Source organism: Rattus norvegicus, chromosome 16 (genome assembly GCF_036323735.1).
Source record: "Rattus norvegicus strain BN/NHsdMcwi chromosome 16, GRCr8, whole genome shotgun sequence".
In the NCBI taxonomy this organism is placed as follows: domain Eukaryota; kingdom Metazoa; phylum Chordata; class Mammalia; order Rodentia; family Muridae; genus Rattus; species Rattus norvegicus.
The window spans coordinates 63932778-63958276 of record NC_086034.1 but is presented as its reverse complement, the minus strand read 5'-3'; the positions used below and the strand labels follow the sequence as shown (position 1 = coordinate 63958276).

Below are 25499 nucleotides of genomic sequence, written 5' to 3'. Positions count from 1 at the left end.
CTGGTGACATGCTTCATGACACCCGATGTACTTCCTGAATAGAGGATCAAATACACCATAGTAATGGGGAATGAGATTGTGAAAGTGGAGAGACGGCTTCACTTACTAGTAATCCCTGAGGCAAGGGCCAAATAAGGTCCAAGCAGAACACCATGGAACTACAAAGTAGTCAGACATCGGTAATATCCTTACATTAAAACTGTACTAGTTCTAGTTTAACCAGGCCCTGGTCCTGCGGCTGCACTGGGAAAGTACACATACCCAGTAGGAAGAAGACCGATTCCTGTTTGAGATACCAGTAAGAACTGGAGGCTTAGGACACACCTGGACTATACAAATGAATCTTTGGTGCCATAATCTACATACATTCTTGCCTCTCCTCACTGTGTGAGTATGGAGGACTAAGAATTCCCCCTAAGTCAATAATGAGAAGTAGCAGCTTTAAAAACATCTGGCTCTTGACCCTACCACAGCAGACAGTGTTCCCATGCTTAGAATTCTGAGATATTAAAGGAAACACAAATCAAAATAGCCCTAAGAAATGAACCTTGATTAAGTGAAAGATTTCAGTAATGAGTATGTCATAGCCTATTTCCCTAAACACTGTAAGTTTATTTCCAAATAGCAGGAGCAAAAATCTTCTCAGAAATAATGATGTGCATTTTAGTTTTCTAATTAAACAAAGCCCACCAATCCACTGAATCTCGAAAATAAGTCATACAACACTAAAATTGTACATAAAACAGCTGACTTATTTTAAAAGCCTATTCTACACAAGCTACACAAGCTGTAATGGAGAGACCCTCACACCAACACTGTTTTCTGCACCTCCACTCTACAAGTAAAACCGTAACCTTATTTCATTAGAAAGCACCTGTAATCTACGAAAAATTTACTAAACAGGAAACGACTTATTTTTCATGCTAGTAAAACAACAAATAGATGTTCTGACTTATTCTTGACTAAAAATTAAAAACCTTTATTTGTCTACAGACACCACTAAAAAATAAAATAAAATAAATAGCAAAGCAGACTGAAAGACTCTACACAACACACATGGCCACCACAGCCACAACACAAGAACTCACACACCTAAAAGAAAAAGAAACAAACACACAAAACAGTCCAAAGACCTGAAAAGACACGTCCCAAAAAAAACCACACACAAATGATCAATAAATACATGAAAGCATTTTCAACCAGGAAATGCCAGCTTTTGCAGCCAGCATAGACTCAATTCTTCTGTCAAGCAATCTGTCCACGGACGCTAGTAATCCCCCAAAGGAGCCATCTGACCAACCAACCAACCAACAAAACTCCCGTACATCCACACCAGAACATACACCAGTGTTCCCATCAGCCCTGTTACAACAGCTACAAACAGGAACTAATCCAGTGGCTACCAACCACCACACCCATTCAACTGAATACATGTAAGAACTACCGTGCACACACATAGTATGTTTAGCTAACTATGCCCAGAAAAAAGGTGACTCAAAGAACTAGAAACATATAAGAGGAAGGTTTATAAAGGTTTATTTACTACTGTGCTTACATAAATCAAAAGGATGATCAAGGAATGGATGCACAAATGAACAGCCATGTGTTAGGAATGAAGCTGGAACCCTTTCCTCACATCATACCCAAATAAAACGCCCAGTCAAACACCTAAATAGTGTCTTGCAGTGCTTTTTCACAAAGTTTATAGGAATGTAGATGGCCAGAGCACTGCATTAGCAAAACCATACAGCTATATGCACACTGTGTAAGCCTTTTACATGCATTCTCAAGATAAAACATGTTTTCCATGCAAAGTAGTCCTTAAATGAGCAGTGTTCACATGTAAGTCTACGAGGGTGCACTACCTTATCAGGAGACCTGAATTTCAAATTATGTTTTTCACTGATATTCTTACAAGGTGTAGTACTACTAGACTTAGTATATTGTATTCTCCCCCCCCCCCCCCGGAGCTGGGGACCGAACCCAGGGCTTTGCGCTCTCTAGGCAAGCTCTCTACCGCTGAGCTAAATCCCCAACCCCCGTATATTGTATTCTTTAAATGAGAAGTTTAGTTATTCAAAACCCTAAGTGGAAGATTAAGCATGAAGTTAAAATCAGGTGTGTGGAATGTACTTACAATCACAGTACCAGAGTTCTGAGGTAAGAGGACTGCCACAACGGGAGGACAGCCTGGGCTACACAGTGAGTGTCACTGCAGCCTGATTTAATTACCGAGACTCCCTCTCACAATACCAAGGCCAAAACAAGACAGAAACAGGACCAAATGATGACTAGGCCTTGTCACTGTTTCTAGATATGATGCCTAATTGGGCACTAAGTGCAACTAAATAGAGCAGGAAATTCTGTGACCTAAGACTAAGAAAAATCCAGTGGATACACAGTGTTAGGTGCTCTAACCATAGAGTCTCTAAAAGGCTATATAAAAACAATTATGGGGTTCAACAACAGCTATCATATGTGAAAAGGCAAGCCAGCACTTGTGATCACAGAGACACACTACGGTGAGGTTATCAGGTAGCTGAACTTGTGATCACAGAGGCCACACTATGGTCAGGTTATCAGGTAGCTGTACAAATGCACGGTAGGACATGGATGTGTTAGTGCAAGGCCAGGAGGAAGAGACATTGTCTGAATGTAACCGATGACACGGCACTGAAAGGACAGTCAATATGTCTCAGGCCACAGATGCTAGTGACTAAGGATAATGGCAGAGAACTTGACAGAAAACTTCAATTTCAGGAAACCTGAGATTATACTGGAGGCCAGAACAATGGCTAGGAGGGAATAGTTGTAATGACTATCTAGGGCAATTTTAACCAGAATACGTTAAAGATGGCCTATATACTTTAGCATAAAGAAAACACTGAAATAAAATGTTGATACCCACAGAGACAGAGCCACTGTTCTGTCATGCAGAAAGAATACAAAGTCTGCCATGGGCTAAACATATTTCAACCATCTGAAGGATCAAGAAATAGATGAGACCCATAGGAGACTAAACATTTGTCTTTTAAGAGGTTTAATTGGCTTTCAAAGTACAAACGTTAATGCAAAAAAGTGGCTGGAAAGTTAAATTCTGTCTGTAACTGTTTTCTCTCAGTCCTAGTTCGCTTTCTATTGTTGTCATAAACAGCAAAAGCAACCTGGGAAAGAAAGGGGTTATTTCATTTTACAGTCCATCACAAAGGGAAATCAGGGCAGGAATTCAAGGTAGGAACTGAAGCAGAGACCATGGAGGAATGCTACTTACTGGCTTGCTCTCCACTGCTTGCTAAGTCGATTTTCTCATACAACCCAGGACCACCTGCCCAGAGATGGCACTGCCCACAGGGACTGGGCCCTTTCACACATCATTAATCAAGACAATGTCCCCACAGACTTGCCTATAGGCCAATCTGATGGAGGCATTTCCCTCTTTCTGTATGATCCTAGCTTGTGTCAAGCTGAACGAAGCAAAACAAACACCCACAGTTCAGCTTTGAACTACTACTGGATGTGAAACACATACCCAAACTTTTGAATAGTTACAAACTGATCAGTGTTCAATTTCAGCAAATGAAAAGATATTTGTCAAAATATTTGGTAATTTTCTCTGAATCAATCTAAATAACCAACTATGTCGTCCGATTCAGTAAGAATTTATACTTCTATAGTTCTTGCTGATGCAAGGTTAAAGCCAGCTGTTTAATAAGACTTAAGTTAACTACATAGGAAGAGAATAATTAATCAGAATTTACTTCCACACGGCTGACACTGAGTTGCCTCATTGAGGGAGCCAACTCGAATCTTATTCTTTGGATTCAGTTCGCTACTTCCCTTGAGGGAACAGAATTCCTCTAGAAGCCATAAACCTTTCCATGTGCTGAGACAGCACGAGTTACACCACAGCAAAAGCACACGAGTAACCGTAAGCTGAAGCTGACTGCAAACTTAGATCAGCAGCCATACAGCACCAATACTCACCAATGCAAACGTCGATCTTCCCTTTAATGGCAGCTTCATGCAGAGGCGTATAGTTCCAGTTATCTCTGGCATTCGGATCTGCTCCTTGACACAGTAACAGACTCACAACCTCCGCATGGCCAAAAGAACAGGCGTTATGAAGTGGGATGAGACCCCCATCGTCACGGGCATGGACATTGGCACCCATCTGCAGCAAGTGTTCTACAACATCCTTCCTTCCAAAACCTGCAGGGAAGAACAGAAATGTCCCATACACTGAGTTAAATCCTTAAGACCCACGCCTAAGTACTGAGTTACTGTACCCTACCATTTACTTTTCTCTCTCTCTCTCTCTCTCTCTCTCTCTCTCTCTCTCTCTCTCTCTCTCTACTTTCTACTATAGTAAAAAGGCTAAGAGAAGCAAAAACATTAACTTTGTTCAAACTGACCTTCCCATTTCCAGAAGCGAAATGTTACGTGTTACTGAGGGGCTGACTCAGAAACCATTTCTTAATCTTTTGCTATGGCAGGCAACTGTGTCAGAAATGTCAGTGAATGAGATGACTTCTGCCCAACAGTTACCACATGTAACAAAATCACATAATAAGCTGCTCCTACGGACCTCATACTTAAAAGCTGCTGACAGAAATTTTATATTTAAGTATTTTAAATATCAGAATACTACAATATTCTGAAGGTATCAGACTACTACTAGGCTCGGTAGCCAAACTGTGTTCAACAGGTAGTTCAATAAAGCTATTTGTGACGGGATTACAAACCTGAGAAAACACGGTGGAAAATGAGACTAGAAGCATCTGAAGATATAGAAGCTGACACTGTGACCAAGTGTCACAGTCTGGGGCTAGCAAAGGAGAAAGGGAAGAGCTGACCAGGACCCAGAGCTGTCCTACTATATAACTTAATCGACTTAGAAACTGCCATGTTAAATAAAACTAAAGTCATATGAAAAATATAACAAAAAAAGTGTCTTCCATGCTATCTATAGAAATCCAAGCAAGTACTAAGGAAGTCTCCCAAAAAGTTAAAAAAAAAAAATTCCATAGACATGTATCACAAAGTGAATTATATTTCTGCTGGACAATGCCTTAAGATAAACCGAGATTGGGGAGAGGGGTGGTTCAATTTTATATTAGAATAGTAAAATTAGAGACAGTGCTGGCCACGTTTCAGTCTGCTGTTCTTAATCCTGGCACAACAGTATCTAGCAGTGGTAGTTAGAGGTACTATGGTCTGTTTCTATCCCTCCTTTCCTCCCTCTACCATCATAACCCTACCCTTCCCGATGTGAAAACAAGGCTCCTGGGGATGTGAAGGCTTGCTTTGTTCCTACTGGGATGGAAAAGACAATGATGCATTAGGTGACATCAGGAAAGTCAGGACACTCATATTCTGTGAGCCCAGGTAAGGAGCTTGCATTTGAGGAAGGGTCTATCAGGAGGCCAAATCTGTATGCTCACTTAATGTCAACAACAGACATGACAAGATGAGGTCTAGAAGACAGGTGAGGTCTTTTTATCAGGAAGAAACACAATTAGTTCCAAGTGACACCACCAAACTAGTTCAGAAATTCACTTGGCTCACACTTGCCACTTAGTAACGGTGTCAGAAACCCCTGAAAAGCCTGTCCACTTGGTGTCCACTTGCTTATCAGTCTGCCCTTGTGGAACTGCTACAACTCTGAGCTGGACACCTGATTCCCAGTCACGAGAGAAGGCAGAAGAAGAGAAAGGCTTAGATACAGAATGTTTAGTAAAGGAGAAAGTAAGTGTCTTCACGTAAGTATGAATACCTATGCTGTCCTAGCCAAAAATGTGTCACCCGCCCACTTACAAAAACAGGCTGAAAAACAAGTCTTTTATAGCTGAGCACACAGCTGTCTCAAGAAAATCAAGTTATCTATTGGTGAAGAATTAGAAGATGAATTCAGGGAGAATAAATAACAGCATCTGCCATCGCTTCTGTAAGTCATGGTAGAAATTTGTTTCAAGGATCCGAGAAACTATTCATAAGAAAATTACTTTATGCTATTTGAGTCTTTAAAAGGTTTTTCTGATAGTTGAATGAGAAGTTCACTTTAAATGTCAATTCCGCACAAATTAGAATCACCTGAGGAAGGAGCGGCACCCGACTGCCCTAACTGAGCTCGGAACACCCTGTGTGGACAGTGCTTCAGGTAGCAGCCCAGATGAAAGGGGCATGGAGAAGGAAGGCTGTCGAGCTGGCTTGGCTTCCCTCCTGCTGCTGCTTCCCTGCTGCTTCAGTTCCTCCTTACCGCTGCAGCTCAGTCCTACACTGATAGGAGACCCAAAGTCTCCAGAACCGGCCAGGTTTTGGGCACCAGATTGGGACACCTTAAGCACCCAGCCCCGAGGCCTGAGCAAACAGCAGTACTCAGCTTCTCAGGTGAGTCAATGGCTCTATTTCAATGTTAGCTGATATAGTAATGATAATAACGACAATAACACATTCCTCCAGCAAATACACTATATAACAATACACTATATAACAATGAGCAAATATGGTTGCATATACCTCTAGTACCAAAATGTTGGCGGTAGAGACTGAGCAAGCCCTAGTTTGTAGGCCACCCTGTGCTACATAAGGAGATCCTCTTTTAAAAACAATAGGAGTTGGGAAAATGACCCAGTCTGTTCAAGTGCTTATGCGGACATAAGGATCTTAACCTGAATCTCCCAAACCTGAGTTAGGAAGAAAGAAAAAAGCTGGGCTCTTGGTGTGGGACAGAGGGATCCCTGGAGATCCATGATCATTCAAGTCTAGAACTAGTGAGCTCCAGGCTCAACTAAGAGACCCAGCCTCAAAAACTAAGATAGACGGTGGCTTCAGAGAACGCCCAGCATGGACCTCTGCCTTCCGTATGAACACACGGACACAGACAGACAGACAGACAGACAGACAGACAGAAACACACACACACACACACACACACACACACACAAATCACAACAAAAGAATCAAGAACAAAACCAGAAGCAACTAGTTAAGAAAACTCCTGCTCTACTGTCTAACAATAAAGACCTGGCATAGATTAAGAAGGCAAGGACAGCTGGGTCCCAAATTCTAGTTGAGCACCTTAGTCTGTGGAGGGTCCAAGTGGGAAACAAGAAAGCCACAGGTGCAAAAGCTCATCCAACAATGTTCCTGCTTAAGTAATATGATTTGTAAATTTGAGCACGTTTGCTGGTAAATAATGTCATTATTTCACATGTTTAAAGAAAATATAAAATGCACTTTGAGGAAAAATCTAAATTCAAAACACAAGGCCTACCTGAATACACTTAGCAACATTCTTTATTGATCTTAAAGTATTACAATTAAGAACCTTCGAACTGGTTCAGAAGTATATATAAGGCCACTGGTATTTATTCCCCAGGTCTGAGCTAAAAAATCCAGGAAGAAAAAGTCATTCCACTTAACATTTAACATTTTTAAGCTTGCCTACAATTAAAACCTGCAAGAAACAACCTTAAACCTTAACAGTAACATGCACAATATTATCAAAAGAGAAAAACCAAAGGTGTTTGGAGTATTACAAGCTCAAGTTTTTTTTTTTTCTTTTTTCTTTTTTTTCGGAGCTGGGGACCAAACCCAGGGCCTTGCGCTTGCTAGGTAAGTGCTCTACCACTGAGCTAAATCCCCAACCCACTGAGCTAAATCCCCAACCCTCAAGTTTTTTATAAATAGCAGTGAACAACCAACAACCAACCTGTTGTTAGTTGACTACCAACAAAGCTACACGCACAAAGTTCACATTACACGTAATTTTTAAAAATTTTCTGAAAGTATTTTAAGATCAAGAACACCCAAAAGACACTCAAAAAGTCAAGTAAGCTTGAAACTGTCAAGAACACTGACTTCGTGGCAAAGATAAACAGGCTCTTAGAGACTGAGGACTGAGGAGCTAGCTCAGAAGAGACCGGCCTCACTTGCTTTCTACTGCTGGGGTAAACAGGACCAACAGCAATTTGGGGATCAAAGGGTTTATTTGGCTTACACTTCTACTTCACAGTCCAACAGGAAGGGAAGAAGTCAGGAAACAGTAGCATGGAGAAACCTTGCTTACTGGTGTCCTCTGCATGGCCTGCTCAGACTGTTACACAACTAACTCACCACCAACTACCCAGGAATAGCTCCACCCACAGTGGGCTGGGCTCTCCCACATCCATTAGTAATCAAAGAACTGTCTCACAGACTCGCCTACAGGTCAACCTGATGGAGAAAATTCCTAAACTGAGAGTCCTCTTCCCAGATAGACCTGTGTCAAGCTGACAAAACTAACCAACACAGAGGCCTCTGAACAGTAACTGCAGAGCTTTTAAACACTTCTCTACCCAGCGTATGCACCCGGTTCCCTGACATCACTGACTACTCTGGAGGTCCATACATGGAGGAATTATAACTCTGCTAAATTTATTCTGAGTCATGTGTATCCTGGCTGATGTGTGGGAAGGCAGCTGCCTTTAACTCTGTCCACTTTCTTCTTCTGACATGTTTTTAGGTTTTCGGGTTTACTGTATTTTAAGGAGGAAATCTGCATGCTGTCATGAACATCTGTCCTGGGAATTGTGGAAAGAACCTGCATCTTCCTTGTCTTCTATGGACCAAGTGAATTTACCCAACCTAATGCACACTGAAGCACAGACACCAGGAATAAGCGTCAGGTTACTTTGGAACACACAGCCAATGACAAACATTTAACACTCAGCCACTATTGCTTTCCCTCCTCACTTTGAATGCAATGATATTAGCTTTTAATCATTAGAAGATATGCTAGCTCCTAGTCATCTGATCAGAAGTCACAAAGGAGTATAGTTCCCTGCTGATTTCTCATTTGTCAAAAGCAGACCCTAACTGAAAACTATTCTATCTTATAGAACCTGGTTTAGGGGGAAGAAAGAAAGAAAGAAAATAAGTAAGTTTATGTTAAAGTACAGAGAAATAAAAGAGTGCTTTCCTTGAACCTAATGGAGAAACTACCAGAAACAAAAAAGGTTAAGAGACGGGGAGTAAAAATAAACTGTCCCAAGATTGGGACAGAAAAAAAAAAAAAAAAGACTGTTAGATTCCAATTCAAAAAGACGAGTTCAATAGCAGAAGATAATTACCCTGCCTAGACAGGCGATGGACCAGGGAAGGCCTACAATCAACACTGGCACTGTGTCCCCTTCACTGCTGTAAAATATGAAGTCAGGATTTCCAGTGCAGCTCCAGCCAAAGTAGAGGGAAAATCCTGCAAGCAGGCCAGAGGCCAAGTGCACAATTACATCGAAGGTGGCAGCATTTAGAGAAAAAGGAAGGTGTAGAAAATGCCAGGAACACAGTTAAAGAAGTCACCCTGGGGCGCTCTGGGTCCTAGCACACCTATCAACATTCCCACAGCCTAGAATGCATACTTCATCATCCAGAAACCCAAGCCTGAAGAGCTCTTCTGGAAGGCTCAGAACAGGTACAGAAGGCAAGAATTCAAGAAGAGACAGGAGTGACGAGACTAGGAAGAGAAGAAGCTCTGCAAAAATGACATGCTCAAGGAAGATCTAACTTCCAGACTAAGAGCTCACAGGCTGCAGTGAGAACAACAACTTCCACTGCTAAAAACTTCCAAAGTCCTTCAGAAAGAAAACGTCTAACAAGTAGAGAACTAGAAGCTAAGTGTAGAATAGAAACAGTGGCATCAGAAGAAAGAAAAACTGCCAAGCCTTGAATTCTGTTAGTGGTTTTCAGTCCACTCTCCTTTATCGTATCAGAGAGCTCCTCAGACAATGGTGGTATTCTCAGAGGAAGAAAAAACTAAATGCAATACAATGAATGAATCATAACTAAAAAAAAAGCCCAGAGAAAAACACACAAACACTAATACAATTTTTTAAACCCTCAAGCTTCATTTTATCTTAATTTGTTAACAAATTACATTCGCCACCACTAGATGGCGCTGGCTTCCACTGCGCCCCATGTGGAAAGACGGGATAGCATTCGCCATTACAAGATGGCGCTGGCTTCCGCTGCACCAGCCCGACTTCCTTTCAGGAAGCTAGCTGTGTGAGCATGTGCAAGAGTGTGTTCGCGCCAGGTCTTTGCCCACTCCAGGGCGTGCCTATGAGATCATGGGTAAGCGACCAATCAGGTGTGGACGCGCTGTGCTAGGGTGTATATAAGCAGCACCATTCTAGGCCCCGGCTCTCTCCTCTTCAAGATGTAATAAATGCTTTGCTGCAGAAGGATCCTGGTGTCCGCGCGCGTGTTCCTGCTGGCGAGATGTTGGGCGCGTGACATATGGTGCCGAAACCCGGAAAAACGCCTCACCATCGCCGGCGCTGAGGAGAGCCTCCGCTCGCCAAGAGGATTCAGAACTGCAGTGTCTAGGGTAAGCTCTGAGAGGCATGTTTGGTCTTGATACAGCATGTCAGAAACAGAGCGGAATGAAAGATTAAAGAGCTCAAAGAGAAAAGGTGCACATAAGAAAAAAAGACCCTTCCAAGGACTTTAGATCCGAGGAAGCGAGATAGGGGAAAGGACGCCCCGGGAGAGAAAGAGGGAAAGGAGGAGAAAACCCCGAAAAAAAAAAAGCCTTTATCTGGTAAAGGAGTTAGAGGCTTTGGGGCTTGATAGTTCAGAAACAGACGAGCTTAGCCCCTCTGAGGAAGAGGATTTAGAAGATGAGGCAGCTCGCTATGAAGAAGAAAGATATGGGCCTAGGTGGAGAGCCACTGTGAAGAAACCGAAAGTTATGGATCCTTTGTGGGCAAGGCTGGTAATTTTGTTTATTTTTTCTTTGTGTGGGGAGCCGTTACAGCCGTTAGGACAGGTCAGAGGGTCCTTGCAGAACAACAAGAAAGTATGTCGGAAGGAGAATAGGTCTCGAAAGAAAAAAAGAAAAGAAAAGGAGATAAAAGGAACACAGTATTTTGGGAGAAAAATTTTGTCTTTGTGCTTGTAAAAGGTGTGATTAGGCTCTGGAAACTTCAGAGTCATACTGATCAGATTTGATAGAGGTAGACCGCCTGAAAAATTTACTCAGGAGAATCAAACAAAAGATATCTCAATTCTAAACTTTTGTCTTCAGAGCTGATTTTACAGAGTGTGCCTACTTGGATTCCTGGTCTCAAGGACTTTCAGCTGAGACCAGTCAGGTTTCATTTTTCCTACCCCCTACCCCCAAGGACATCTCAATGCCCATGCACAGCTTGATGGAGTTAATGTAATTGGGTTGTGAGTGGAAATATTCAGGACTGCGTTTCACTTCCATACCATTTGTGAATGTCAGTCGTGCTGCTCAGATATCCCGTAATATATCTCAGTATCTTACAGGAATTTGGTTTCAACACGTTGATGGACTAGTCCAGGAATTGAGACAATCCATCGTCCATATCAACTCCACTCGCGTGGATGGTCACCGTGGAAGTGGTGGGAAAGGGGAAATCCTACCTCTCTGCTGACTCCTATTGGAATCTGGGTTCCTTTGGTGGGACATCATCTAGTTTTTCCCCTTTGTCTATTGTCTGTCCTTGGTGCACCAAGCTGTCCATGTATGTCAGTTTATGTCTGTGGTTTTTGTTTCTTGTTGCTTAAATGTTTTATGTTTCATGTTCAAAAGAGAAAATGGTAAAAACTTTATCTGCTGGTCGTTCACACCTTGATTTGGTTTTAACTCGTTTAAAAAAGGAACAAATAAATAAAAAGCAGTTTCAATCGGCCTTTAGAGCCCTGCACCTGTAGCTAGGAGCATAGGTCAGCTGGAGAAGCTGCTCGGGGGTGAGCGTCTACAGGAGCTGATTTTAAAGGCGCCAACAGCTCCTCAGCTTCTTTGGTACAGGAGCTGATGGCTGTTTCTCTTAGAAAAATCCCTGACTTATTATTAGACTTAGCAGGTGACAAGGTGCTTCTCTTAAAATCATAGCTAGAAAAGTAAAAATGGTGCTTGGTCTAAATATTAAAGATTTGTGTAGCCACTTCAATTTTGTTTCTGATTGGTTTTAAATGTGTAAATATGCTCTACATGCCTTGGTTATGGACTATTGGCCTTTAAGTTACTGGATATGGTTAAAAAGGTATAATATTGGTAACAGAAAGTTGACATAAAGCTGGTAATTTGAATGGAGTCATTCTAGACAAGATGTGGCATGAGCCAACCTAAGGAAACAGGTCTAAATTGAGACAATATTTTTATGGAACTCTTATCTTAGAAACCAGGCTTCTAAAAGAATTTAGGACAATGTCTCTTTGTTAAGGTATTGGGAGACTACACCATCGTGCGTTCATATGTAGGTATTGGCAGTCAAACTTTGTAACATGAAGGACAGACTCTGGAGACTATATTTTGGAGACTAGGTTGTTGGAGGTTGAGTTTTGCTTTCCAAAGTTGTGGTTTGCCCTGAAGTTACTGTATGTTGATGCTAATTCCACTGCCCCAAGAACAGCTGCCTAGTCACATACTCAGAACTCAGGTGACCTTGTGGTTGTGCTCTGGTGTTATAAGGAGAATTTAAGGATTGTGATTAAGGATTGCCAGTGTTGCATTGACTAACTCAAACTTATTTATAATTGAGAAAAAAATCAAACAGGTAGAGACTGTTACAGGATTTACAAAGGGTTGATGAGGTTTTAGAACTTGTGAGAGCATTACAGCCAGTTTGCTTACTTCAACTGCCATTTCAAGATAGATTTAGAGGATTGCTAACAGCCTTGTATTATGTAATTTTGTTGCTTCTTCAATATAAGAAGTTAGAACTTTAAATCTTTAAGTGTATATGGAAATTTTTACTACAAACTTTTGCTCTCAAAATGAGCTTTAATATTTGGGGAGTAGCTGTTGCACTACTCCAGAAAAGAATATTTAAAACTAATTTTAAGCTACTAAGGATATGTTAATTGGCTAAGTACCTCACCTTACCAGAGGATTTAGGTCTTTCTTTGTTATCCACATTGGAGATAAAGCTTCAGTTGTGTTAATACAGAATTGTAGGCTAGAGTCATGGAAGTATTTTAAAAAGAAACTGTATATTTGTGCATACAACCCATAGGAAATGCGCTTAGTGCATTTATAGGTGGTTCATCTAATGAAAAGGCTACATATATGATTGGATCACTTGTTTATTCTCTTGAGTTTCTGCTGCTTCAGCACAGATTATTAAATTCTGTGCTTTAGCCACTGTTTTTAAATCAAGCTTTCAATTCATATGCTGATAGCCAATGTGTGGCTTGTGGTTTACAATTGATTTCAATTACTTAATGCTTTACTAGAGGCAAGTTTTCTACATGAAATCAGTGAGTGATGATTTCAGTGTAAATTGTGACAACTCACTGTCCTTTCAGTGCTCTGGCTCAGACAACTAAACAAAACCATAGACCCAGCTCTTTGAAAATGGTAATGGAGTTGATAACACACCCTCATGAACAAAGGGCCGCCCCTGAAATTTGGTTATCTATCCTCAAAAATTAGTCGACATCTGAGTTCTCTGCTCTTGCACCCCATGGATTTGTGGATCCATTGCACTGGGATGAGAGAGACTCAATGATTCTTTGATCAGCCCTTCTACATCGCTGAGGTTTCCTCATTGCACGCGATAGGGTGATCATGATTTCCCCACTAACTCATTTGCTGGCTGGCCTCTTTTGTAGAGTTCACCCTAGGTCGTTTAGCAGTTACTGTCACACAGCACTGCGGTATCCAGAGACGGGCAACTTTCCTCATGCACAGACCAATCTAAGACATGGGACCCGGTGGTGATAGGGTTACCCTACGACGGATAAGGCTGTGACATTAAAGGAACAACCTAAGACAGGAGCCACAGCATATGGATGTAACTGCAGAGGCCTAGACCAGCCTCATGCTAGTAAAACAAAAAGGGGGAGATGTGGAAAGCCGCAATAACATTCACCACCACTAGATGGCGCTGGCTTCCGCTGCGCCCCATGTGGAAAGACGGGATAGCATTCGCCATTACAAGATGGCGCTGGCTTCCGCTGCGCCAGCCCGACTTCCTTTCAGGAAGCTAGCTGTGTGCGCATGTGCAAGAGTGTGTTCGCGCCAGGTCTTTGCCCACTCCAGGGCGTGCCTATGAGATCATGGGTAAGCGACCAATCAGGTGTGGACGCGCCGTGCTAGGGTGTATATAAGCAGCGCCATTCTGGGCCCCGGCTCTCTCCTCTTCAAGATGTAATAAACGCTTTGCTGCAGAAGGATCCTGGTGTCCGCGTGCGTGTTCCTGCTGGTGAGACATTGGGCGCGCGACATAAATTCTAAGCAACTGAACCATTTTTAGAATAGTTCAGAAAAACCATTTCTTTAAATCCCTACTTCTCAGTGCATAGCAAAGCAAACTAGAGAGACTACAACATAAAATAAGGAAACGATAAAAGAATGTAGGCAGACACAACATCTCAGGATGGAAGAAAAGGAGACAAAAGGAAAAGCAATAATCTAGGGCTGACAGATTAAATGAAAGCAGAGCAATGGATATTTAGAGCGACACAAAACGTCCACAGTAGATATTTAGAGTGACACAAAAAGTCCACAACCAAATGGCCAAAGGCAGAGAAAAAGATTAACCACAACCAATGATTCACTAGAAATGTAAATTAAAATATATTATTTGTTTGCTTTATTATAACATTGGGCTTGCAAGATGGCTCAGAAAAAACTCTGTCACCAAAGTCCCGTGGCAGAAGGAGAAAACTAACTTCCACGAATTGTCCTCTGCCCACCACACTTGTGCATGGCACAACCACCTCACCTCCATAAACAAATATAACAAGAGTGTAAAAGCTAAGAAATATATTTTCTATGAGGACATTAGGGACACACAGAACCGTTCCTAAGAGCACTGTTCACAACAGCCAATGATACCCAGACGCAGCAGTCACCGCAGATTGAACACAGCACTAAAACAAACTCCTGCCCCGGGACAGCCAAACCACACACAACAAGTAACCAGACAAAATCCTCTCGCCTACTTCAAAAGCTGACCCATGTGTGGTTAAGGGCTAGAGTCAGACAAGCTTGCGGCTGCAGATGTACTGATTCTTAATCTGGGTACCCATACACCCAGGCATAAACACTGAAAATTCACTTTATAATATACTTACGATTTGTGTTTGCTTATCTGTGTTTGCTGCATTTCAAAAACAAACTATGGAAGTATTGTTGAAGGTGTAAGGACTGCGTGAGGAACATAAACTAGTAGACTCTCTTGAGAAATCCAATCTAGCAGCACAAATTTCCAAGCTAAACTCTGGGATTCTACACACAGCACTTTACAGCACCTACTTTATTCCACAGACTCAGCACCCAGGGCTCCTTAAGTACAATCTAAGGAACACAGGACTGTTTCTCTCACATATAAAACCACTTGGAAGGTTCATGCACAGCAAGTACCAACTGCCACAACATCTCACTAACTATGGGAGTCTTAACTCAATTTTATGTATCCTCCAACAATGATTCTCAATTTTGCACATGATTGAAAACAGCGAGGAGGGATTTTTAAAAACCCAAGCTTACCCTACACCAGTGATAAAATTAGTTCAGGATTAGGAATCTGCTCCCCAAAAGTATGGGCAACTCTGGGGCTTGGTAAAAAGGCAAATTATCAGTCTCTGCTACAGACTAACCAGAAGAGAAACTCTGGGGCGTGGCCCAGCAACAAACCTTCCCGTTTGAGAACTATGATTATACAGCTGCGGGAATGTATAATTCTGAAAATTGCATGTAAATTGTGGTGTATACGAGACTATCCACACCCATCGGCAGATTCTTAAACCCATGTTAAAATTTTGAGCTATCTGTATTAATCAGCACACTTCACACTACCCACTACGCTATGGGTTCCTAGTGGTCTCGAAGATCTTTCCTGGGGATCTCAGAAGTTCAATACTTGGTACTGCTTTCCTCGATGCAAATAGCGACGGTGCTTGATTTCATAGCATCATGCCTTGGTCATTTGGAAAATGCATCCATAGTGTTCTCAACACAAATAAACTGTAACACGACACTACCCAAGGGGAGACATCAAACGGTAGGCTCCAGCTTTATCGCCAGGACTTCGTGGTATTTTTATGGTAGTTTTCCAGAGCCAATTTCACGTGAGAATATTCTTCATGCAAATGTTAATAATCTGCCTGAATTGCAGCCTCTGAAGAGCATCTCTGAGTAAGGCTGTGCCGCAGTGAGAGTCACCTAAGCACCTGGATGCAATGGCCTATTTCACTCATTACTCAGCTACCCAGGACCAGTCCGCACATCTGCGTTTGGCCTACATTTTCTCCAGGATGAATACGGGAACCTGTTACTTAGAAGTGAGCAACAATCTTCGCTCCCAAAGACAGACTTTAAGCTTTTAGACAAATGCCAAATTTCATAGTATTACACAAGCTTTTATAATGTTAGCAGTTTCCCAATAACCATTACTTTTCTAAGACTGGTGTTACTAACACATGTGCTGCTTGGACTCTGAAAGACCTGCATGGCATACCAAAGTACTTTTTCCCAGAAGGCCAAACCATATAGCAATAAGATCCATTTCTGTAAACTAAAGTCAGTAGTTTTTAACATACCAGGAATACGAAAAATTCTTTGATAAGGCTCAAAACTCTCCTCACAAGAATTAACCAAACCCTGTATTATAAAGAAAAAAAATCTATTATTTAAACAGACTATTGAAATAGTATTTTCCTTCTCCACTCCATTAACTGTTTCATGAGTTCAATCCAATGCAGGGAAAAGGCGAGAATTGGGTTGCCTTCTATAAAATCTGTCATTAAACTGATCCAATGGCAGGGGAAAGGCGAGAATTGGGTTGCCTTCTATAAAATCTGTCATTAAACTGACTCAAAACACAGAACACCACCTTTGCTCAGTAATCTTGGTTTCAGAAACTATCTAACTGCAAGTGTTATTTACTCTTAGACGATGGAGTTGATGTATTTTTACTGCTACAATTTAACTTATAACGTAAGTCTCAAAAGATGTAACCCATATTCACAAACATACACTCAGCAGAGTCATTTCCTGCTTTCTGACTAGTGGCCTGCAGCCAGCCACTGACTGGGAGCATTATATGGAGAAGACCAGAAACAAATAATGTAATGTATAAAGCAGCAGTGTGGCGAAGTGAGCTTTGCTCTGTGTTCTGCCCAGGGTACCCAATCTATCTGTCCATTGTTGTTGCTTCTCCTCACTCTCCTGACATTTCAGTTCTTTTCCTGACGTCGATACAACAGAATGAGCTAACCGTGCTTCCTTGGGAGTTCTTGACTTAGAGACTTCTGGAGAGGATCAAGACTACCTGCACAGAATTTGCCACCAGCTCTTCTGTTTCTGTATTACTGCTGCTAATCCTTTATTAATTTATAAATCAAACCTTACACTGGGTATATGTTTTGCGAAAACAATTTATACAGAACTTGATATGATCCAATTTCAGGCATCCTAGAACCCTGAGGGTCAGGGAGGAGCATTACTCCACCGTTGAGAATTAAGAGTCCTGAGGTGAAAACATCTGAGAACAACACAATTAAACAATCCCTCCTGGAAGGAAGGGAGAGGGTTCGTTTCATAAGAGAGTTATTCAAAACTCAAGATGCTCCTCCGCAAGGATACATAAGCAGTAAACAACTACTGGGGGAAGAGGTGCTTCTATGGGCTACTAGGAACGTGTGCAGCAAACTCAAGTGGGGTGGCTTTTATGACATGAGCCGACACGGGCTTTTGGTGATACACTCCAAGTTACTGAAGCTCCTCAAAGTAACCTTAATAAACTCACTCTTTCATCAAGTAAACTTGAGTGCAATCATCCTTTCTTTGGTTTGCCATTGGCATCATACTTGGGGGTGGAGGACTGTATGGTCATAGATTCCCAAGAAAAGTCACACAATGCAACTAGCATCCAATCCGGGGCAAACAAAGCCCAAGAAGTCTAGGATGTGCAACTGAAGCTGATCTATTTGAAGGTGGAGGAGTATCCGCACAGCAATCCAACATGGGCACAGACTGCTGCTTCTTACAGCTTGTGGGTGCACAGGAATAGAGAACAAAGCAAAGAAATACAGTACATTTGGCTGTTGTTTCTTACAACTTGTGGGGTGCACAGGAATAGAGTACATAAGGGATGGCACCTTGATGTAGTGGTAGTTGTGTACCCCAACATGGGTGATAAGATGTGCAACTGAGGGGCTGGAGAGATAGCTCAGTGGTTAGGAGCACTGACTGCTCTTCCAGAGGTCCTGAGTTCTATTCCCAGTAACCACATGGTGGCTCACAACCATCTGTAATGGGATCCTATGCCCTCTTCTGGTGTGTGTGAAGACAGCTACTCACTTACATAAAATAAACCTTTAAAAAAAAGATGTGCAACTGAGTCTGAACTATTTAGACCTGGAGCATCTCTGGGACAATCCGAGTTTCCTCTATGTGGTATGGGGTGTGGCACTCTTCCTTGATGAGTAAGAGGATGCCTCCCAAGCAGCTGATGGTCTAGAGACTACTACAATTCCCCAAAGCAGCACAGACTGGAGAGGACTGTAAGCAGGCAGTGGCTGCTGGCATACAGATTTCTGCTGTGAGTGGTGAGACATACGACAGAGGCTGAGCTGTCTTCTCAGAATGAACAGGCCAGCCTGAGAGAGCGCGCTGCAACAGGAAAAAGACATGTAGATGCATCCTCCATGTGAGCCCTGTGGCAGGGAAGGGGGAGGCGAAGATGGAGGGGCTAGACTGCTGTTTCTCACGACCTGTGGGGTGCAAGGAGTAGAGTACAAACTAGTTTTGTGCTAAATAACCCCTACTAACATCCAAAGAGTAAAAATGCATGGGAAGAATCAAACAGTGAAAAGGAAGATGGTAAAGGATTAGCACAAGATATCCCTCACATCTAAACTTAGTACAGAAGAGAAAACCTGTAATCCAACAAACAGATGGCAGCCTCAATAATGTGCCAGTACAGGGGGCTGTGGTAACCAGGGAATAATACACTGCACCTAAAAACAATGAAGAGTCCCTCACAGCCTGTCCGTGAAGCTGCTGGAACATGGGGATAGACGAGCTCGGTCTGGCTGCCCTAGAAGCAGAGAACGTGACTAATATAATGACTCACCCCCACTTGAAACCAAAGCAGTGTAATCTGAGGCAATGTGAGGAGAATTAGTCCCTGAGGGACTAGAATGGCTCACGTTGGGATACTTGGTTATGGCCAGTTGAGTTCCTGTGTCAAAGCATATTCGACAAGGAGGAAGGACAGAAGTGAGTGTAAGAAATGCCATGTGTGTACCCCCACCAGTTGCTGTGTCTCCTTCCTCGAGACTGAAACATTCCATCCTGCAGGAAGCTCCTTAAATAGTAAGGGCAACAACTCAAAATAGCTTTGGAGCCTGAAACTGACCAGATACTGTCATTAGGCCCCTCCCTGCCAGAGCCAGCAATAAAAGGTGAGAGTCCCTCTCTGCAGAGCAGAGTTGAGCTGTAAAGTAGACTCAGAAAGCAGACCAGCTGCTTGGAAGAGATTTAGGCCAGAGGCCTTAGTAGGACTCTCCATCGGCTGAGCTGCCTGCAAGCTGTGCAGTGTGCTCCAGGTGTCCCCGTGTTGCTGAGCTGTCACTCACGCTGGAGTGGGCTTTGGTGCAGAGCTGCCTTGGAATCATTTTTGCTCCCAATTAAACTCAGTGGTTCACCAAGTTGGACTTTGCTGGTATCCACTCTTTGGTTTGTCTGTCACAGGATCCCTATCTAGGGTGAGTAGACATGTGTTATGTCTCCCCTGGAAAAGTTTTGTCACACAATAGCAGGCTAGACAGGATTCTGTTCAGAGAGGGGAGTTAAGATGGGGAAGGGGCTTTCGTGGCTTGGCGGAGTGAGTCCATGGTAAAATATGATCTTTATAAAGTGGACTCTAAATGACTCACTTATGTGCATTGTTCATAAAGTGTTCAAACAAGGGGCATGAGAGAAAGGCAGGGGGACAGAGAGTCTGTCCAGGTCTCCAGACAGCAGGATTCCTACCAAGCCAGAATTTCCAGGTAAAGACTGACAAAAACCCATGTACTGTGCTTGTCAGTCCCTGAACACTTTGAAGCCTGAAACATTTGAAAGGGTCAAAGAGAAAGAACAGTACAGGTGAAAAAAAACTAAGCTTCTCCTGGGGCAGGCACTTAGTCCGTTAGAGTAGGCTGTGTACACTTCTCCCTAGAAGAAAGCACACCAGGGGTAAAGATGTTTGCCCAGCCTGGAACCCTTTTAGCAGCCAGGTATGACTCATAAAAAGGCAAAACCACGGTGCTTATCAACACCTGTCAGAAACAGGAAGTTGGATCCCAGTAAGCACAGAAGGCAAGGATATAAACATCCAGGCTGGAGCCCTAGGAAACCCATTGTGGGTATAAGGATGTGCAAGAGCTCCAGATGAAGTAGTCATAAGAATCGTGTGTTTAGGTATTTGTAATCTATATCTAATAAGATGCCTTATAAGGAAGCTCCGTCCCTTCATGCTGCCACACCTGCTCCACACCTCATCTACGGATGACCGATGCAGGCGATTCGATCTTTTGGTGTTGCATTAGACCCTACTAACACTTTGAAATAAAAAGGTCTCAATTCAAGTGAAACAGCAAAAAACTTTGGTCTCTTCTTCCAGCTCTTAAAGGACAAAATGCTCTCCCTTAGGATACCTCACAGCTGCCAACAACTGCTATAGAAAGCAGACTCTGGTAGTGCTGCCTGCAAGTCCGGCAGGTTCTGTTTATGTTGTTTTTGTGAGAGGTTAACCACACTGCCCTGGGCTTTTCAGTTATACAACCCCAATAAGCTCAATGGCTCACCAAGCCAGACTTGGGAGGACTGTCTCTGTGCTCTGTCATTGGTGCCTGACCTGGGGTGGAAAGATTATTCCCACTGACCCAGGGAACAGTACACAGCAAGGACAGGAAAGAACACCACTCATCGTCTTGCAGAAGACTTGAGAACTACTTGGTGAGCTTCTGACAAAGGACCATACCATTTTAGTAGTGTCCGACTATGTGAGGCCCTGAGAAATCCTTACCATCTAGGTCCCTTGGAACTAGAGATCAAGATGGCCTAAGAGTGAGGATTACACTGTAGAATTGTCTCAATAACTGTTAACCAATGCAAGTTCCATTAAGCTCATGTGAATTTCCACCAACACTTCTTAAATGGTGAATTTCACACGCCAGAACCATAGTCATTCAGACACAACACTAACTGACAGAAAAACTGAAAGGACATTATTAACATAACTGCTGAAATTCATGCTACTGAATGCCAGTATTTCCATATTTCACATTGGCAATATTAAATAATGAGTTCTCAGGCTGGGAGATGGCTCAGTCAATAAAGTGACCATCATGCATCCATGAGGACTTGCGTTTGGCTCTCCAGCAGCCTCGGAGAGCAGCAGAGTTACAAGGTGACTCTGATAACATTGTAACCTTAGTGCTCAGGCTGGATGACAGGAAGATCCCTAGAGTTCAGTGGCCAAACTGTGAGCTCCAGCTTTGACCTCCACTTCCACACATGAATTCATATACATATGCACACCCACACACACATGCAGACCTATACAAGCATGTACACACACACACACACACACACACACACACACACACACACACACACACGACTCTGTAAGATAACAAAGGCCAAAACATCTACTAGCGCATTTGTTGTTTCATTTGAATTATGGCAAAATATACATTATATAAAACGTACCATCTGACCTATTTTAGTATTTACTATAAGTATGGGGGTCAGCACGGTATGTGTGTGAGTGAAAACAAGCACATGCTATAACACACATGAAGAGGTTAGAGGGCAGCTCTGGGTTGGAACTTTCCTTCTAACATCAGCTGTGGGATCAGATCAGGGATGAGGCTTGCACGGCAAGCACTTTTACCTGCTGAGCCGTCTCACCAGCTCCATCTGAAACGTTTTTAAGTCTACAGCTCAGTATCATCATGTGTTTTCAAATAGTTGTGACTTCCTTGTTTTATTTGCTATTTAAGTTTGCTTCTGTGAATCAAAAATATTTAACAAAATTTATCAAGATTTTCTTAAAACTCTCTAGACTTAACAGAATGGCTAAAATGCCCTTTGATTTAGTGAGGCTCTGTGATGATCACTCAGCCCAACACTATGTATTTACAATCAGATAAACAAAGGGTAAGACAGTCCAACACCCTGGGAACTGGATGAGGTGGCTCCGCAGTTAGGGGTGCTTCTGCTCTTGCAAGAGACTCAGGCCTGGTTCCCAGCACCCACAGCAGAATTCTCAAACTCCAGCTCCAGGGGCTCTAACCCCCTCTTCTGGGCTCCATGGATTCCAACACGCTCATGGTGCACATGAACACATGCAAATACACACACATTCGCAAGTGTAAAAAACCAATCTTTAGGACAAGAATCCTAATAACGATAAATACTCTAACAGCCTACTTACTGAAGAGCTTTACTTTAAATGCCAAGGAAAGAGCTAGAGGGATCCGTCCACCACATTCCACTACTTGCCTTCAAGTGGTAAGATGAAGGACTATTTTTTTTTTCTTTCAAATTCAGATGATTGTTTTAACCATCAGGAAACAAATTTGAGAAAGTCATGCCAGCTGTCAAATTATAAAATAACTCAAAACATAATTTTAGTTTCTCATTACTATAAAATTACCACTGGGCAGCCAGACCTTAGGACAACCAGATACACAGGTTTAGTTACTGTGTCACCTAGCAGCTCTGTGAATTCTGACTCTGACAATAAAAGGTGGGTTAGTGCATTATATTATTATTTCTATATTAAGAAAGTCAAACATGAGACTAGAAATATTAATATTAACCTAAAAAGCTCCCTCTTCCAAAGTGCATCGAATACCAATGTTAAGGTTCTCCTTGTTTTCATAAATTCCCAATAGGATAACAATTATACATTTTTTCAAGGTTTATTTATTTAATGTATGTGAGTACATTGTACACTGTTGCTGTCTTCAGACACATCAGAAGAGGACATCAGATCCCATTACAGATGGTTGTGAGCCACCATGTGGTTGCTAGGAATTGAACTCAGGACCTCTGGAAGAGTGGTCAGTGCTCTTAACCTCTGAGCCATCTCTCCAGCCCACAATTATACAGTTCATAGCTGCATTATGGATACTACCTTGTGGAGAACACCGGGTAAGCCAAGTTTTTAATACCTTGCTCTACAAATTAGTTGAGAATTTTTTTCCAAATGAGGTTTTTCCTTCACAAAAGAACAACTTAGCATCTGTAATCCAGACATTATTTCACAAAACAGCTATGGTATATTTATTAATTGTACTCCGCTGTCATCTCTTTTTAAAGATGGTCCGTTCAAGGCAGTATAAGGTAAGCCCATGAAAAAGGACGAAAAAGCCATGTATGAACAGGATGGCTGGGACCATACAAATGGCTCCCCTAGCTAGATCAGAATGATCAATCCTGTTGGATCTACTTGGACTTACCCGAACTTTTCAAAGGCACTGCATATTGGGAAGTTTCACTAATTTTTAAAACTATAACTAGTGATATGAAGACTATAGCTTTTAGGAATTGTGGGTCAGTCAACTCTTTCTAAAGGCTGCCTGACCCTGCAGTTAACAAGTCTATGTCAACTATCAAATGTTTACTCTATTCTTTAAGAAGAAAAAAGTTCCAAGTCCAAACAAATAAAAACCTGCCACTAGCCATTTAGTTACAACCAAAAGGAACCTTCATACTTTATTTCTCCATTTCCTACAGTGTAAAAGAAAAAGACTCAGTTGTTTAAACTGAACTGGGAACTGCCATTCCACAAAGACTGAAAAGAACACAGTCAAAGGGTCGTGGTGCTTTAATTCTATAGACAGCCTGAGCAAACAGCAAAGCAAATTTCCACAAAGCAGGCAACAACAATCACAGAACCTGACAGAGTCCATGAAGAACAGGACCCCAAGGCGCACAACTAAGACGTTCTCCTCTATTACTTGAAGTCAAAATGACTTTCAAAAAAATTAGGCTCAAAATCCATCATCCCAAGTGCCGAGGCTTTAATAAAATCCCAAGAAACTCATTCTAGTCCATCCATCCATCCATCCATCCATACATACATACATACATACATACATACACACACCCATACGCACATACTATGGCTTGTTTGATAGAAAGCAAAGCGTTCTTCTTTTACCTCATCCTCATCACACTACCGCCTATTCATGGTGACTAATCCTGCTCAATTGTCATCAAGAAACTACATGAATGACACAAGTAGCTCAGCTTGTTTTGCTATCATAAAAGACAATTATAAAAACCCAAAATTTAAGTGATAAATTTATCTGGCAAGTCTAACATCAAGGAACCCCAACCAGCAAGCAGCCTCTCTCTCCCTGTGCAAAGCCAGCTGGTTACATGGCATAGCAGCATACTCATGCTCTAGGTGAAGAACTAGCCCAACCCATCCTTCTTATTAGGAATCATTCCTAAAGCAGCTACTGTCCTCCACTGTACTGACAACACTACTCACATGTTAGACCTTCCCAGCTTCCGTCCACCTAGCATGCACATGAACACATGCACACACTCAAAAGGAAGACACACACGGACTCAACATTCGCTCATGCCACGCCTTCCTAAAACTCTATTCACTGAAACCTTCCAGTGTGGCAGGATTAGGAGGTGAGGCCTTTGGGAAGTGAGTGGGCAATGGAAGTGAAACACAGAGCCTTTATAAAGAAAGGCATGAATGCTCGTTTCCACGTGCTCTCTTTCTTTGTACCCCTCTCTGCTCACCACATGAGAATATACTCAAAAGTTGCCTGTCAGCAAATCCAAGGACAGTTCTGACCAGAAGCCACCTTTCTGGGACCCTGAGCAACAGGACCCATGTTAAAGCACTGGTTAAAGAGACATTTACTCTCCAACTTCTTAAAAAAGTCAAACCTAAAATTGAATATTCTGTTGTACCTGCTTCTAGCAAACAAAGCAGGTTGCTGGGAAAAGCAACTTCTAGGGTGGCACTAGTGATCTGGTCACAAGCTGAATACAGTTTTGGGTCAAAGAGAAATCAATTCACATGACAGAGACAGGATAATAGTAGCACTAAAAAAAACTATCGTGAAGTGATATCACTGCCACTGTGATGTCACAATACATCACTTCTGTGTTCTGTGATGACTCTGGTATAAACAAACCCAATGTGGTACCCTTGTGCTTCCCTGTCATACGAAACCATAGCTCATACAATCACATATGGCACACAGACCTGGTGAGGCTAAGTTATTAGCTGCATGTGTTAATCAACTACATTATGCTTTTCATCATCATTTTACACTGAAAATCTATATACAAGGAAAGCAGCCTCAAGCAGGTCCTACAGAAAGCACTTCTATCATAGGAGAAGGTCCAATGCTGTAGTAGGAAGCGAAGGACAGTGATGACGATTATTCTGACCTGGTGTTGACTTCTGCTATTTAATATAGCTGTCTTACTTCTTAACAATAATGTACTGAAA

The 25499-nt window shown here is 42.2% G+C and overlaps 1 protein-coding gene across 2 annotated transcripts in view; it reads right to left on the bottom strand.

Annotated features, from left to right (window-relative positions):
- The window catches only part of Tnks (tankyrase), a 151004-nt gene that overhangs the window by 115696 nt on the left and 9809 nt on the right, over positions 1-25499 (bottom strand). For both annotated transcript variants that reach the window (XM_039094390.2, NM_001106084.2), the window contains one exon: positions 3985-4209. In XM_039094390.2, the coding sequence (XP_038950318.1) occupies positions 3985-4171 (187 nt within the window). In that variant the 5' untranslated portion in view covers positions 4172-4209. The remainder of the gene's footprint in view (positions 1-3984; positions 4210-25499) is intronic.